At 57.8% G+C, this 12,896-nt stretch overlaps 1 protein-coding gene across 2 annotated transcripts; it reads left to right on the top strand.

Moving 5' to 3' along the window:
- The first annotated feature begins 2,714 nt into the window (after window positions 1-2,714).
- Window positions 2,715-12,896, top strand: ARRDC2 (arrestin domain containing 2). Of its 2 annotated transcripts, none has more exons than XM_066336327.1 (8): window positions 2,715-3,189; window positions 9,608-9,674; window positions 9,768-9,915; window positions 10,255-10,357; window positions 10,612-10,868; window positions 10,992-11,151; window positions 11,400-11,551; window positions 11,637-12,896. In XM_066336327.1, the coding sequence occupies exons 1-8, from the start codon at window positions 2,937-2,939 to the stop codon at window positions 11,688-11,690; spliced, it is 1,194 nt and encodes a 397-aa protein (XP_066192424.1). In that variant the 5' UTR covers window positions 2,715-2,936; the 3' UTR covers window positions 11,691-12,896. The 2 variants fall into 2 exon arrangements, with proteins under 2 accessions (XP_066192424.1, XP_066192423.1); XM_066336326.1 differs by lacking the exon at window positions 2,715-3,189 and adding an exon at window positions 8,031-8,744.

Here is a 12,896-nt window from a genome sequence, read left to right as displayed (position 1 = left end):
CCAATGTCTTGATCTTTCTCCATCGCTACTTTTGTTTTTAAAAGTTGTTTTACATTTATTTTTGGAAGGCAGGCAAGGATTTTAATCAAAAGCTGTGCTTATGCAACCTCAGGAAGGGATGTGGTTAGAGCTGGTCATGGAAGGTATGAAGAAATTCCTCCTCTGACGTTGCCTCCTGTTTCTCCAGCAGTTAAGAGAGAGGTCCCTTCATGCCATGGATCTGTGATTAAGCCTTTTGATTTACTAAAAGTGGAACAGATCACAGTTGAATTGGTCTTTTCCTTGGCCCTCAACTTCTGGAGCAGCTCCATAACTACCATATGGAGTGATATTCCCGTAACTGCCATGTGAATTTCTTCATTTGCTTCCTCGCCCTGAGAGCTGTTTTCTGTTTGGGCGAAGGTTTTGAGCAACATGCTGATGGCAGAGCTGGCCTTTTCTTCAGGGGAAATGCACACAGGTATCTGTGACTGCAGAGCTTTCCTGCTGCTGCCTCCTAATTTCCTGCCTCGAATTTAATTTTTATTTTGATTCCATCTGTCAGCAGATGAAAGTTCTGTCAGAACCATGCTGGTACTACACAGGCAGCAGAGGGACTCCCCAAAGATGTGCTACAGCAGGTCCAGCCTGAATAGGCCTGGATTAACCACAGGGGAAGTGAGTTTACAGCCAACAAAGCTCCAGCCTCCCCTTAACCCACCTTGGAGTATGCTCCTGAGCTACTTGAGATGGACCAGTGAGCACCAAACCCTGCCTGCACCAGCCTCAGGTGGGAGCAGAGTAGTCAATGAGAAATATTTTGAAGGGAGAGGAAGGACAGGCAACCAAATCCCTAAGCCAGGGAACTATGAGGGGAGGTAGAACATAACTGAAGTCCCCCCACAGAGGGTCAGAGGAGGAAAGTTGTCATGTCTAGAGCTGTTCCAGCCAGGGTAAACATCTCTGCACCACCAGCAGAGAAAGCTGAGCGTCTGCCAGGTACCAGAGATGGAGGGTGCTGCAGTTGCCCGGGTGAGGTGACCCTTTAGGTGACAACACAGGGCTCAGGTCTTGGGCCTGCCAGGTTCAACGGTGCCACCTGCCCCTTTCTCAGCCCCATCCCAGTGAGCTGAAAGCTGTTTTGTCTCCTCAGATGAAATGTTCATTCCGGGGGCTGCCCAGGAGGGCACAGAATGTCTGCAGCGCTGAGCAGAGGTGAGTTCACACCCAAGCCCAGAAGCCCAGTGAAATCCAAAAGGCAAACTCCCAAGACAGCTGTGTCCCCATGGGGACCCTGGAAGGGCCCTGTCCCTAGAGGAAGGTGATGTCCCCCCTTCTCCAGTGCCTGTTGACGCACTCTGAGCTGCCTACACGGCGTGGGATCTCAGAGCCGTCCTTGTGCTCTGCTCTTGGCCCGTCTGCGTGTTGTCACAGGGAACATCTATTTCTCAGATTGAATGAGGACACAAGGAGGTGTTGTGACAGCAAGAATAAACACTAGGAGATTAGCCCAAAGGCGTGGGTGACACATCCCTCAGGATTGCAGGACCCACGGAGCGCCTCTGGGCAGGCCCCGGGTGGAACAAGCAGGAAGGGTAGGGGGAAGCACAGAGGAGAAGCAGGAGATCAAACAGAGCCAGAGGCACTATCAGGGCTGTTTGGGGGATGGAATATTCCCTTATTATCTGTTTGGATTTTGGTGTCAAGGCCTGCAACCAAAGGTCAGTGAACAGTAGGACAGCGAGGCAGCTCTGCCCAGCTTGTGATGAGTGGGCTGTTTTCCTAGAGGTGAGCCCTGTGTTTTTGTCGAGTTGGTCACTCACATGGGCTTCCTGACTGCTGAGCTTGCACTAACTCTGTTTGGGATCTAGGTGTGTTGCAGAGGGATCAGTGGGGGCTGGTCAGCCCCTTCCCTTGGGGGTTGAGTGAGCAGGGTGGCACAGCTGCCCCTTCTCAAGCTCTTCTCAGCCTTTTCATGCTCACAGGTTTGATTCCTCGGGACCCTTTGAGCACTGGGACTGAAGCTTCACAACTGCTTCAGTCTGTGTGTGAGCGGTGCCTGGGCCCATGGGCCTTGTACCTTCCCTTACAGATTTGACTCTTTATTTTTCAGGAATGGGGTAGTCTCTGCTCCAATCGTGCTTCAAAGAAGCCGTGCACTCACATCTTCCAAGTGCACGCAGTCACTCACATCAGTCCCTCATGCCAGCATGTTTTGAATGCCTCCAGTCAAGCAGCTCAGTTGCATCATTTGGTGGAGTAACAGCAACTTGCATCTGCTCCAGGTCTGCCCCACTACTTCGATGTGACCCTGAGGTGGCATTGCCACCTGTGCTGCTGGAGGAACAGCCACGGGGATAAGTGCTGGAATCACCCTTGGAGGCACCAGCTGGCTGGGAGAGCTGTTGCTGAGGGAGTCTCAGTGATCATTAATTTTCTTTTTCATGCGGATTTTAATACAACTTCAGACACGGAAAGCAAAGCTGGTGTTTGGAGTGAGGGCCTCTGCTTTCTAAACTCCTCTCCCATTCCAGCAGTGCCCCAGGAATGCCTGAAGTGGGAAGGCCAAGCAGGCTTTCTCTGGCTGTCCCACTGTGTGAAATGTGCCACTGTGAGGTGTGTGCCACCCCTCCCTGCCCGTGCCGCCACCAGCACGTCTCGGTGTCACGTCGCCAGTGCCTGTGCCTCAGAGATAAGATGAAATCACGTTTTTTTTCTCTCAGTCGGTTTAAAAACACGTCCCTCGTCACCCCGGCACATCGTCAGCCTCACGCACATGAGGTCAGTGCTAAAGCATCACCGCAAAACAGGGGCTCAGTCCAACCCCCGGCAAGGCCTGCAGGGTGGGGCCAGCTAGGAGCCGGCATAAATTCAGGGATTTTTGGTGTCGCCTTTGCTCTTCCTCCTCTCCCTGCAAGGCTGCGGTCAGGCAGGGAGCCGTGGTCAGGTCAGCAGCCATGCAGCCGCCGGGGCTGGTGCAGAGGCTGGCGGTGAGGCTGCAGGATGCGGCGCATGGCAGCGGGCAGCTGCTGCACGGCTGGGTGCAGCTGGAGCTGCGAAGGGCGCTGCGGGTGCGGGCGCTGGAGGTGTGTGCCCGGGGCATGGCCACCGTGCACTGGCTGGAGAGCCGCAGCATCGGCCTCAACGTCGTCTACCGGGACTACACATCCTGCCAGACCTTCCTGTACCGCCGGCGCCAGCTCATCCCCGGTGAGCCCAGGGCACCCAGGGCAGGTGTCTGCGCCAGGGCCGAGGGCTGGGACTCCCCTGGGTGGGTCTTGGGTGGGTCTGTCTGCCAGGTGTGTGGTTTGGAACCCCTTGGGTGGGTCTGTGTGCCAAGATGTTGGGTTGGAACACTTTTGAGTGAGTCTATGTGCCAGGGTGTTGGGTTGGGATCCCCTTGGGTGGGTCTGTGTGCCAAGGTGTGGAGTTGGGATCCCCTTGGGTATCTCTGTGTGCCCACTGAGTTCCAACCCAGTGTGAGGGGTTGGAACCCCCTTAAATGAGTCTGTATGCCAGGCTATGGTGTTGGGATCCCCTTGGGTGGGACTGTGTGCCAGGGCATGGGGTTGGGATCCCCCCTGAATGGGTCTGTATGCCAGGCTGTGGTGTTGGGACACCCTAGGGTGGGTCTGGGTATCAGGCTCTGGGGTTTGAACCCTCTTAAATGAGTCTGTGTGCCAGGCTATGGAGTTGGGATCCCCTTGGGTGGGTCTGTGTGCCAAGGTGAGGGGTTGGAACCCCCTTGAATGGGTCTGTGTGCCAGGCTGTGGGGCTGGGAGCCCTTTGGATGGGTCTGTGTGCCAGACTCTGGGGCTGGGAGCCCTTTGGATGGGTCTGTGTGCCAGGCTCTGGGGCGGGGACCCCTTTGGATGGGTCTGTGTGCCAGGCTCTGGGGCTGGGAGCCCTTTGGATGGGTCTGTGTGCCAGGCTGTGGGGCTGGGAGCCCTTTGGATGGGTCTGTGTGCCAGGCTGTGGGGATGGGGCCCCCTCAGGCTGCAGATGTCCCCTCAGAGGACACCTCTGCCCTTAGGGGTGTTGCCGACCCACCCAGGGCTATTTGCCCCTCTTCTCTCCTCAGCTGAGGGTTTCTCTCTCGCTGCTGGTTTCCAGGAGGCTGCTGGCAAAGCCAGGGCTGGGGAGCTCCAGAGATTTGTGGCTTTTGTTGTGTTTGCACAGGGAAGAGCAAACACGAGTGTCTGTTCACAAGTGTGGAAAGAGCACTTAGTGCTTCAGCCAGTGTTTGTTTTTGGGTCCCTGATGCTGGGACCGCGTGCCCAGCTGGCACGTTGCTTGGATCTGCTGCAAGAGGAAGAGCCACTTGCATGCCACAAGCCATTCTTTGTGTGCTTGGGATGAAATGATCCAGAGCTGAGGGATATGGCATGTCTCAACTGTCCATCCACTCATTAACTCTGGCTTTTCTTGGGAACGTGCATGTCTTTTATCCTCCCCTCCAATAACAGTCACAGCCATTCCTCTGTTGCTTTTCCTCCCCCTTTCCCTGGTCCTCGTGGCTTTTTTCCTACCTGTGGCCTGCTTGCCCAGCCCTGGAGATGGCTGTAGGATTTAGGCTGAGGGCATTTCATTGTGTCAGTGGCCAAGTGCAACCCAGAGAGTGGTGCCAGCCCAATGTGGCAAATGTAGACGTTGCAGGAATAAACTGGAGGGATGGAAAGAGAACCTGAGTTGGCTTCCTGGAGGTGTTCCTGTCTCCAGACTGCACTGGGAAGGTAATTTTCTCTATTTCTGGATGACTGTGCCCTGCCATCTGCTCCAAACACCTGCACTGCTCTGGAGTTTCTGTCTTTTGGCAGCAGCTCTTTCATGCTGTGCCTAAGGATGTCCCCTTGGCAGCTGCACCTCTACAAAGTGTCCAAATTACAATTAAACCCGTGCCCTGGAGACCAGCAGCAAAGGTCCTGAGCACTTGGTCATGCAGCACTTGGTCCTCGTTAGCTCTGAGGTGACAGGGTGAGTTTTATCCCCCGTTATCCCTGCAGGGAATGTCTGTAGGGAAGCCACAAGCTGCTGCCAGCACGTTTGGATCGTGCTGCTGGGATTGTGAGCCCCTGGAGCCATGTGGGGAAGGGCTGTGGCCAAGGGCTGCAGGAATTGCAGGAGCTGTTTGGCCTCACAGGTACCCTGCACACCTGTACCTCAGAGCTGATGGCTCCTGGTCCCCCCTTACTGCACAGGGAGTGCTGAGCTGGGCTGTCTGGGGGACAGAGCCTCGCCAGGACTTGGGGAGCTGGGATTTTCTTGTCTCTGTCTGTACACAGAGTCCTTTTCTGCCTTGTGAGAGAGACACGTGTGATCACCAGGGCAGTTTAAAGGAGCGAACAGCAGAGAGGGGCCGTCCTGCAGCCAAAATAACTTCCTTTGGATCCTGCTGTCCCCTGTTCTGTCCCCAGCAGCAGCGTGAGGGCCTTCCTGATGTCAGCTGGTGAGAAACGTGCCACCATCCGACAGTCAGTCCCTGTGACTGCTCCTTTCTTGTAGCTTCTCCACGAGATCAGCTGTGTCTGCGTGGTGTTTAAAAAATGCAGGTTTTGTCATGGTAACAAGGCAGTGCAGAGGAGGGAAGCCGGGCACAGATAAGCGCCCTCCCTCCTGCTCTCCCCTCAGCTGAGTTTATCTGCAGTTTCCTGGCAGGGTGGTGAGTGCTGGCACCGGGGTGCTGCGCTGAGAGACAAGAAAAAAGTGTGCAAGGAGGATGTTCAGGCAGGGCCTTTAAACGTGTGTTGTGTAATCATCTGAGAGAGGGAGCAGGACGAGAGGAAATGAGAGGGCTTTAATGGGCAAAGGCAGCACAAGCAGAGCCCTGGACTCTTCTCGGTGAGGTGATGGGAGGGTGCCCTAGGGAACATAAATAATTGTTGTGCACTGATCTTTTCTGTCCGAGGACCCTGCAGCACTTCTCAAAGGTGTAGCTCCTGCCCTGGCAAGCAGCAAACATCCAGAAGCCATTTTATGTTCATGGAGACATCCAGGGGAGTTATGGCATCAGGGCTCTCCTTCCTTTGCAGCGTGGCCCTCAATCAGCACCTTAACCCTTGTCCATACACAGCAGTCCCACATCTGGCAGGGACAGAGCTGCCTCCTCAGCCTGGCAGCACCTGCTTGTGCCAGGCTCTGCTTTGCCCCATCTCACCCCACACTGGGCTGCTGCCTCACCTCTCTACCTGCTGCATTCCCTCCTCTCGGGCGCTCCAGGGCCCCTCGTGGGACTCCGGGCTCGGTGGGGAGAAGCCACCAGGTCCCAGCAGCGGCTCAGGGAAGGTGCAGCCCCCACGGGCAAGGGCAGGGTGTCTGTCAGCTCCTGCCGGGAGCGGCTCCAGCCCGGCCAGACTCTAGATGGGGCTGAAGAGTTGGAGATCGTGCCCCGAGCGCTGTGCCCGGCCTGGCTGGGCTTGCCTTGGGCACGGCGCCGTTCCTGCAAGGAAAGCCCTTGGCTGTGCTTGGAGATCCCAGGAGAGGGGAGAGACCCTCTCTGGGTGCGGGGGTCCCAGAGGGGTCCCAGAAATGTCCCAGAAGGGTCCCAGAAGGGCTGCCCTCCCTCCCCACGTGCAGGGGACAGCCGGGGGCATCGCGTGCGCTGCCACGGGAGGAGGGTTTGGTTTGCAGGGATCCGCATCCCGTGGGCGAGGGCTGAGTCACGGCCCAGGGGTGTGTGCCGGCAGGCGGGAGGAGGAGGAGGATGCCGAGCAAAGAGAGGGGCCCAGCCAAGGCTCCAGCCCCTCTCAAGAGCCTCCCCACCTTTAATGTCACTGCAGGGACACCAGGCGCCTTCCCAGAGCCGGTGTCACCAGTCAACTCGCGCTGTGACGTGCCTTCCTTCCTCCTTTCCCTCTCCCTCCGCAGCGTTTGCTATGATTCATGTTCGCCCGTGGCAGTAAATGGTCGTGCACATAAAACAAACCACAGTCCCCCTTCCCCTGGGGAGGGAGACAGACAATTCCAGTCCGACCTTGGAAACAGCAGTGCCAGGCTTCAGCCCAGCTCGTTTTTTAAGCGGCTGAGATCAGCCGAGTTCAGCACAGCAGGTCCTGCCCAGCGTGGCCGGGAGCAACTCAAAAATCCCCAAAACTCTGGCGGCCAAACGCTGAGTAACGTTTTTAGTGCCTGTTCTGTCTCATCCCCCTCCCGTGCCGGGGTTGCAGGGCTCTGGTGCTCCCCAAACACGACAACCATCACTAAAGTGGAAGTTTCTAAGGCTGCACTTACCCTTTTGGGGGGCACAGATTCCTTTCTCCTTGCTTTTACAACATCTCTGGGCGCTGCTGATGGTGATGTCCACCCTGGGAATCCCCAGTTCTCACTTTCCACACTTTCACCCCAGCTGAGCGCCGGCAGCCACGGATGGATGGAGGGTCCCTGCAGATGGAGCAAGTCCCTTTGCTGATTCTGCCTAGGCAGGAATTTATCACTGGGTTTTGGACACCAATCCCAGCAGGATCTGGTGGAAAACTGGCGCTTGCCTGGTTAACAAGTGCAGGGAAGAGGATTGCTCACCCTGTTGCACAAGCTGAATCCCAGCCAGTTCTTGATTTCTTAGAACTTAGTGATGTCCCAGACATCACCGCCAGCTGGCCGGGCTGTGTCAGGAGCCCAGATCCAGTTGTGGCCTGTTCTGAGCCCTGGGAATGGCTCTTGGGGAAGGAAGGATGCGGGTCAATGCGTGGCACAGCCCTCGGCGCTGGCCTGGGGGCACTGGAAGGAGAGAGGCTTTGAGTGAGGAATCCCCCTGGCCACAGCCCACGGCTGTGAGAATGGGGATTCTGGATGATGATGGGGTGGGACATCGGGATTGGAGCTGCACGGGGAGTTTGAGGGGCAAAGATGGGGATACTGGGGGGCAAGAGTGAGAATATTGGGGGGCAAGGATGGCGATATTGGGGGGCAAGGATAGAAACTGGTGAGGGAACTTGAGGGGCAAGGATGGGAGCTGGAAAGGAGTTTTGGGAGACAAGGATGGAGAGCAAATGTGGGGGGCAAAGATGGAAGTTAGAAGAGGGCTTGGGGGTCGAGGGTGGGGGATTTTGAAGGACAAGGATGGGGATTTTGTGGGGCAAAGACGGAGATTTTGAGGACAAGCTTAGGAGCTGGAATGGAGTTCGAGGGGCAAGGATGGGAGTCTTGGGGGGGCACCGAAGGAGCCGGCAGCAGACAGGGGCTCACCCCCCGAGCACTGGCCGTGCTCAGCCCCCTGCCCACGTCCCCGCGGCGATGTCCCGGCGATAAGGCGGGGAGCCCCGGCGGGCTGGACACGGCACCCCACGGCCCGACCCCCCCGGGGAGCTGTCGGCAGCCGTGCCGAGGGGCCGATCCGCACATGCTCCCTGCCTTGTTTTGCAGGGCTCAGCGGGGCTGGCACGGCTCGGCCTGTCCCGCCCCGCCGGGGCCGCCCCCGGCCGCTCCGGGCAGGGCTTAAAGCCGCGCCGGGCAGGATAAAACCGCATCGCGCCGGTCGGGGCCGAGCCGCGCCATGATTTTCGATCGTCTCAAACGCTTCTCCATCGTGCTGGAGGGCTCGGAGCGGGACGGCCCCGCCGCCTTCAGCCCCGGGCAGGCGGTGTCGGGCCGCGTGGTGCTGGAGCTGGCGGCGGCCGCTCGGCTCGGGGCGCTGCGGCTGCGGGCGCTGGGCGCTGCCCGCGTCCACTGGACCGAGTCCCGCAGCGCCGGCTCCAGCACCGCCTACACGCAGAGCTACAGCGACCAGGTGGAGTTTCTGAACCACCGCGACACGCTGATGGCACCCCCAGGTACGGCATCTCCTGCCCCGGGGGGACCCCCCGAGCCGGGGCGTGGGGGCACCGGGGAATGGAGCAAGGCGGGTGTGCGGCAGCCTGGACACCCCGGCTGCTGTGTGCTCCAGGCGCCCCAACCCCTGAAATCTGCGTGCCTGGGGCAGCCGCCGGTGCTGAGTGTATGGCACCCCAAAACTGCAGCAGTCTGGGTGCCGGGGACAGCTTGGCTGCTGGGTGCGTGACACACCAACAAGCTGAAATCGGGGTGCCTTAGGGTGTGAGCGCTCTGGGAATGGGCTGTGTAGGTCCCTGCAGGCTCTGCACGTTCTGGGTGCACCCCAGAATCTTGAGGTGCAGTGCTGCACCCTGCTGCTGTGCAGGGCACCTCGGTCAGGGACAGGACTCCCTCTTTTCTCTGAGCTGTTCACGGCAGGGGAGCAGCATTGGAGAACTGTGGAGGTTCAGGAGATTGTTTTGGGCATCAGGGATTGGCCTAAATGATCCCCTGAGGTCCCTCCAACCCTGGGGTGCAAACTCTTGAGGGGCTTTGGGGCTTGGCTGGCCACTCGCCCTCCAGCTGGGCACCGTGGGCTCTCACTCCAAAGCTGTGGAGCAAAGTGGCTGCAGGATGAAGCAGAGCCCTCCTGGGGAAGCTGCCCAGCTCTCCAAGGAGGTGCCCCTGGGCAGTGCGTGTCTGCAGACACATGGAATGCAGACAGTGCCCAGCTCTTGTGTCACAGCTGCTGCAGCTCAGCCCTGGCAGAAACTCTGCTGTGCCCTTGTCCTGCCCCTTGCTGGGTGCTGCACATCTCTGTGACCTGCCTGGGGAGGAAGTTCTGCAGGAGGAGTTAATCCTCCTCAATCTGTTTTGCCCACAGACAATGGTGAGGCCACTGTCCTGCAGGCAGGAAGGCACGAGTTCCCCTTCACCTTCCAGCTCCCTGAGTAAGTTGGCATTTTTGGGGGGAGAGGACATCTTGAAAAGGAGGGATTTTTTTGAGCAAAAACCCTTAAAAAATTGTTTGTTTTCGTGCCCAGGACCCTGGCCACCTCCTTTGAGGGAAAGCATGGTAGTGTGCGCTACTGGGTGAAGGCCAAGCTGCACAGACCCTGGTCAACAGTGAAAAAAGCAAAGAAGGAGTTCACTGTGATTGAACCCATCGACATCAACACCCCGGCACTGCTGGTGAGCTCCCCCTGCTCCACCCCAGGGCTCTGGCATCCAAAACTTACCCAGGAAGCCCGTGGGGAAGGTGTCTGCCTCCCCTTCAGCATTACAGTGCAGGCTTGGTTTCCAGAGGGAATGTTCCCCCCTGCAACTTGTGCCCTCCAGCATTACCTGGGCTGGGCAGAGGTCAGCTGTGCCTCTTTGTTTTTGGAAACTTTAAATGCATTGCAACAGCTTCTTGCATCAGATACCTGAGAAGTTGCTGATGCTCCCCGGCAGGTTCTTGGTGCCAGGGAGGTGATTGCTTTGAGTTTCATCCTTAGTTACTAAATAGCCTAAATATTTCCCTTTCTCCAGGCTCCCCAGGCAGGTGCTAAGGAGAAACTTGCTCGTGCCTGGTACTGCAACCGTGGCCAAGTGTCTGTGACTGCCAAGATTGACCGAAAAGGCTACACCCCAGGTGAGACCAGGAGCTGGGGCCCTTGAACCTCAGTGGGCCCTGGGGTAGAGCCCAGAGGAGGGGGTTTGGGTCACGGTGAGCTGGAAGGAAATCAGAGAGCTCCAGTGTGGGCAGTGTCCTTGGGACACTGCTCCTGGGTGAACTCATGTGCCTGCCCTGTCAGACAGTGTGGCCAGCCCTCAGTGCAGCGATTCCTTGAGGCAGGACTGGGCTCTGCCTCCCCTCCTCCAACCTGTGTGTGTCTGTTTTGGCAGGTGAGGTCATCCCCATCTTTGCTGAGATCGACAACTGCACGAGCCGCGCCGTGGTGCCCAAGGCAGCCATAATCCAGACCCAGACCTTCATTGCCCGGGGCACCAAGAAGCAGAAGAAGTCAGTGGTGACCAGCATCACTGGGGACCCCATTCCAGCTGGGAAGAGGGAGGTGTGGCACGGGCGGGCGCTGAAGATCCCTCCCGTGGGGCCGTCCATCCTCCAGTGCCGCATCATCCAGGTGGAATACTCCCTGAAGGTGAGGCAGCTCCCGAGGAGCTCTGCAGGAATTCCCTCCTGCCCTGCTCAGCAGAGATACCTGCCCCTCCAGACGGGGAAAACAGCACCAGCTGAGCTTCCCTGCTGCTCTCTGTCTCGGCAGGTTTGTGTGGATATTCCTGGGACTTCCAAGCTGCTTCTTGAATTGCCTCTTGTCATTGGGACCATCCCGCTGCATCCCTTCGGGAGCCGCACCTCCAGTGTCAGCAGCCAGTACAGCGTCAACCTGGACTGGCTCAGCACCATCCCGGAGCAGCTGGAGGGTGAGCATCTCCTTCTCCCTGGGATAAACCCCCTGCCCAGGACAGCAAGACTCAAAGTTCTCCACTGAGCCAGTTGGGCTTTCTTTTTTCGTAACCTAATTTTTTGGTTGCGGTGTTGAATCTCCTGGGTTCGTTCCTCAGGGAAATGGGAGGGTTTGGGAAGTAGTGGGTTTGAAGCCCTTTTACCTGCATGTCCCCCATTTATGGTGAGTGTTTGCTATTCCCTGATGGTTCTCCTTTCATTTCAGCCCCTCCTGAGTACTCAGCAGTCGTGTCCAGCCCAGAGGCCGAGCAGAGCCTGGCTCCCCCGTGTCGCAGCGAACTCTGGGACATCCTGGAGGGTCCTTTCTTCACCTACATCCAGGAATTCCGCTTCCGACCACCTCCACTGTATTCAGAGGTGATGCATCCTCCTGGGCTGGGGGGCTGCTGGAGGCTGGGCTGGGCTACTGCTGAGGTTTCTGACTCTGACCTTGGCTCCGCAGGTGGATCCGAACCCCACGTCAGATGCCATCCGCCCGCGCTGCATGACCTGCTGAGAGAGGCACATCGGCGTGTGACAGCGTGAGCATCCCTGGGGATGGCAGCTTACACCCTCCCAGCCCTGTGGTGACTGTCCCAGGGGTCCAGAGCCAGCGTGGTGCCGTGGCCCCGGGCAGGGCAGGAGAACGCGAGGGGCCGGCGGCGCGGAGCGGCTCCGTGTGTGGCCGGGCAGGACACGCAGGGCTCAGAACTGCCCCGGGATTTTTGGGCTTAGAACAGGGAATACGAGCAGGGATTGCTCTCTGCTTGCCTGCAGTGCCGTGCTCTGAACACTTCTGTCAGCTCCTGGTGTGGAAAACGGGAGCTTGAGGGCATTTCTCAGGATTACTGGAGAATGTTTGGATGGTGCTCAGGGTTGGGCCCCGGGGTGATGTAGGTGCAGCCCTTCACCTGTGGCTCACCAGGACTGCAGGTCCCCAAGGCAGTGAAAGGTCCTTTTCTGGCTGGATGAAGCAGAGGGCTCAGCCACTGCTGATAATCTTTGCCACAAGCCTGTGGGTATCTGCGGGGGGAATGGTTTGAGCCACTTCACCAAACTCTAAAGGCCTCCAAGGGCTGATACAAGGACTTGGGAGATGAATTTATGATCTGTGGCAGTGTTTTGATGCCGTTTACTGAGAACAGCAAAGCTGGTTCGTGAGTGTCAGCACCAAACCTGCACAGTGTGCTGCTGCCTCCCCCAAGATGGGGCTGAAAGCAGCCCCAAACTGGTACCAGCACAGGGGGCTGGAGCTGTGGCTGGTGGCCGAGGAAGAGAGAGGAAAGCCGAGTCTAAGGCTGGTGGCAGCCACAGGTGCTGATGGGAGATGTGGGTTGGGATGGATCCTTCAGGGCTGGGAGTCCTTGGTGCTGCACTCACAGAGGGATTGAGGGCCCTGGGGGAGTGAGAACACAGCAGCAACTTGTGCTCATTGGGCTGGGAAGCAGTGTGGGAAGGGTGAGCTGGACGTTGTGGTGTGGAGCCAGGGGCTGACCCCGCTCGCTGCAGGGGGACCTGAGCAGAGTTTGGGGGCTGAGGACCTTTGCATTCCCTCACTGAGACAATCCCTGGCTGTGCACAGCCAAAGTCACCGTGCCTTGGGCTCTGTGCTGGGGTTGCTCAGATGAGTCTTTTCTATCTGTGAACACTTTTGTAATGACCACTCTTTGTCTCTACTCTTTTTGTACGACTTTTTTGTCTGAAATAAATTCTTTAAACCAAA

The sequence above is a fragment of the Sylvia atricapilla genome, chromosome 26, assembly GCF_009819655.1.
Source record: "Sylvia atricapilla isolate bSylAtr1 chromosome 26, bSylAtr1.pri, whole genome shotgun sequence".
NCBI classification, from domain to species: Eukaryota; Metazoa; Chordata; class Aves; order Passeriformes; family Sylviidae; genus Sylvia; species Sylvia atricapilla.
This window is presented reverse-complemented; position numbering and strand designations above follow the sequence as displayed.

What these genes read in the sequence shown, in the direction of transcription:
- ARRDC2 (XM_066336326.1), top strand. Translation starts at nt 8,468, where the DNA reads ATGATTTTCGATCGTCTCAAACGCTTCTCCATCGTGCTGGAGGGCTCG. An exon ending in CACGCTGATGGCACCCCCAG is followed by an intron (nt 8,745 to 9,607) that starts GTACGGCATCTC and finishes TTTTGCCCACAG; the next exon opens with ACAATGGTGAGGCCACTGTC. An exon ending in TTCACCTTCCAGCTCCCTGA is followed by an intron (nt 9,675 to 9,767) that starts GTAAGTTGGCAT and finishes TTTCGTGCCCAG; the next exon opens with GACCCTGGCCACCTCCTTTG.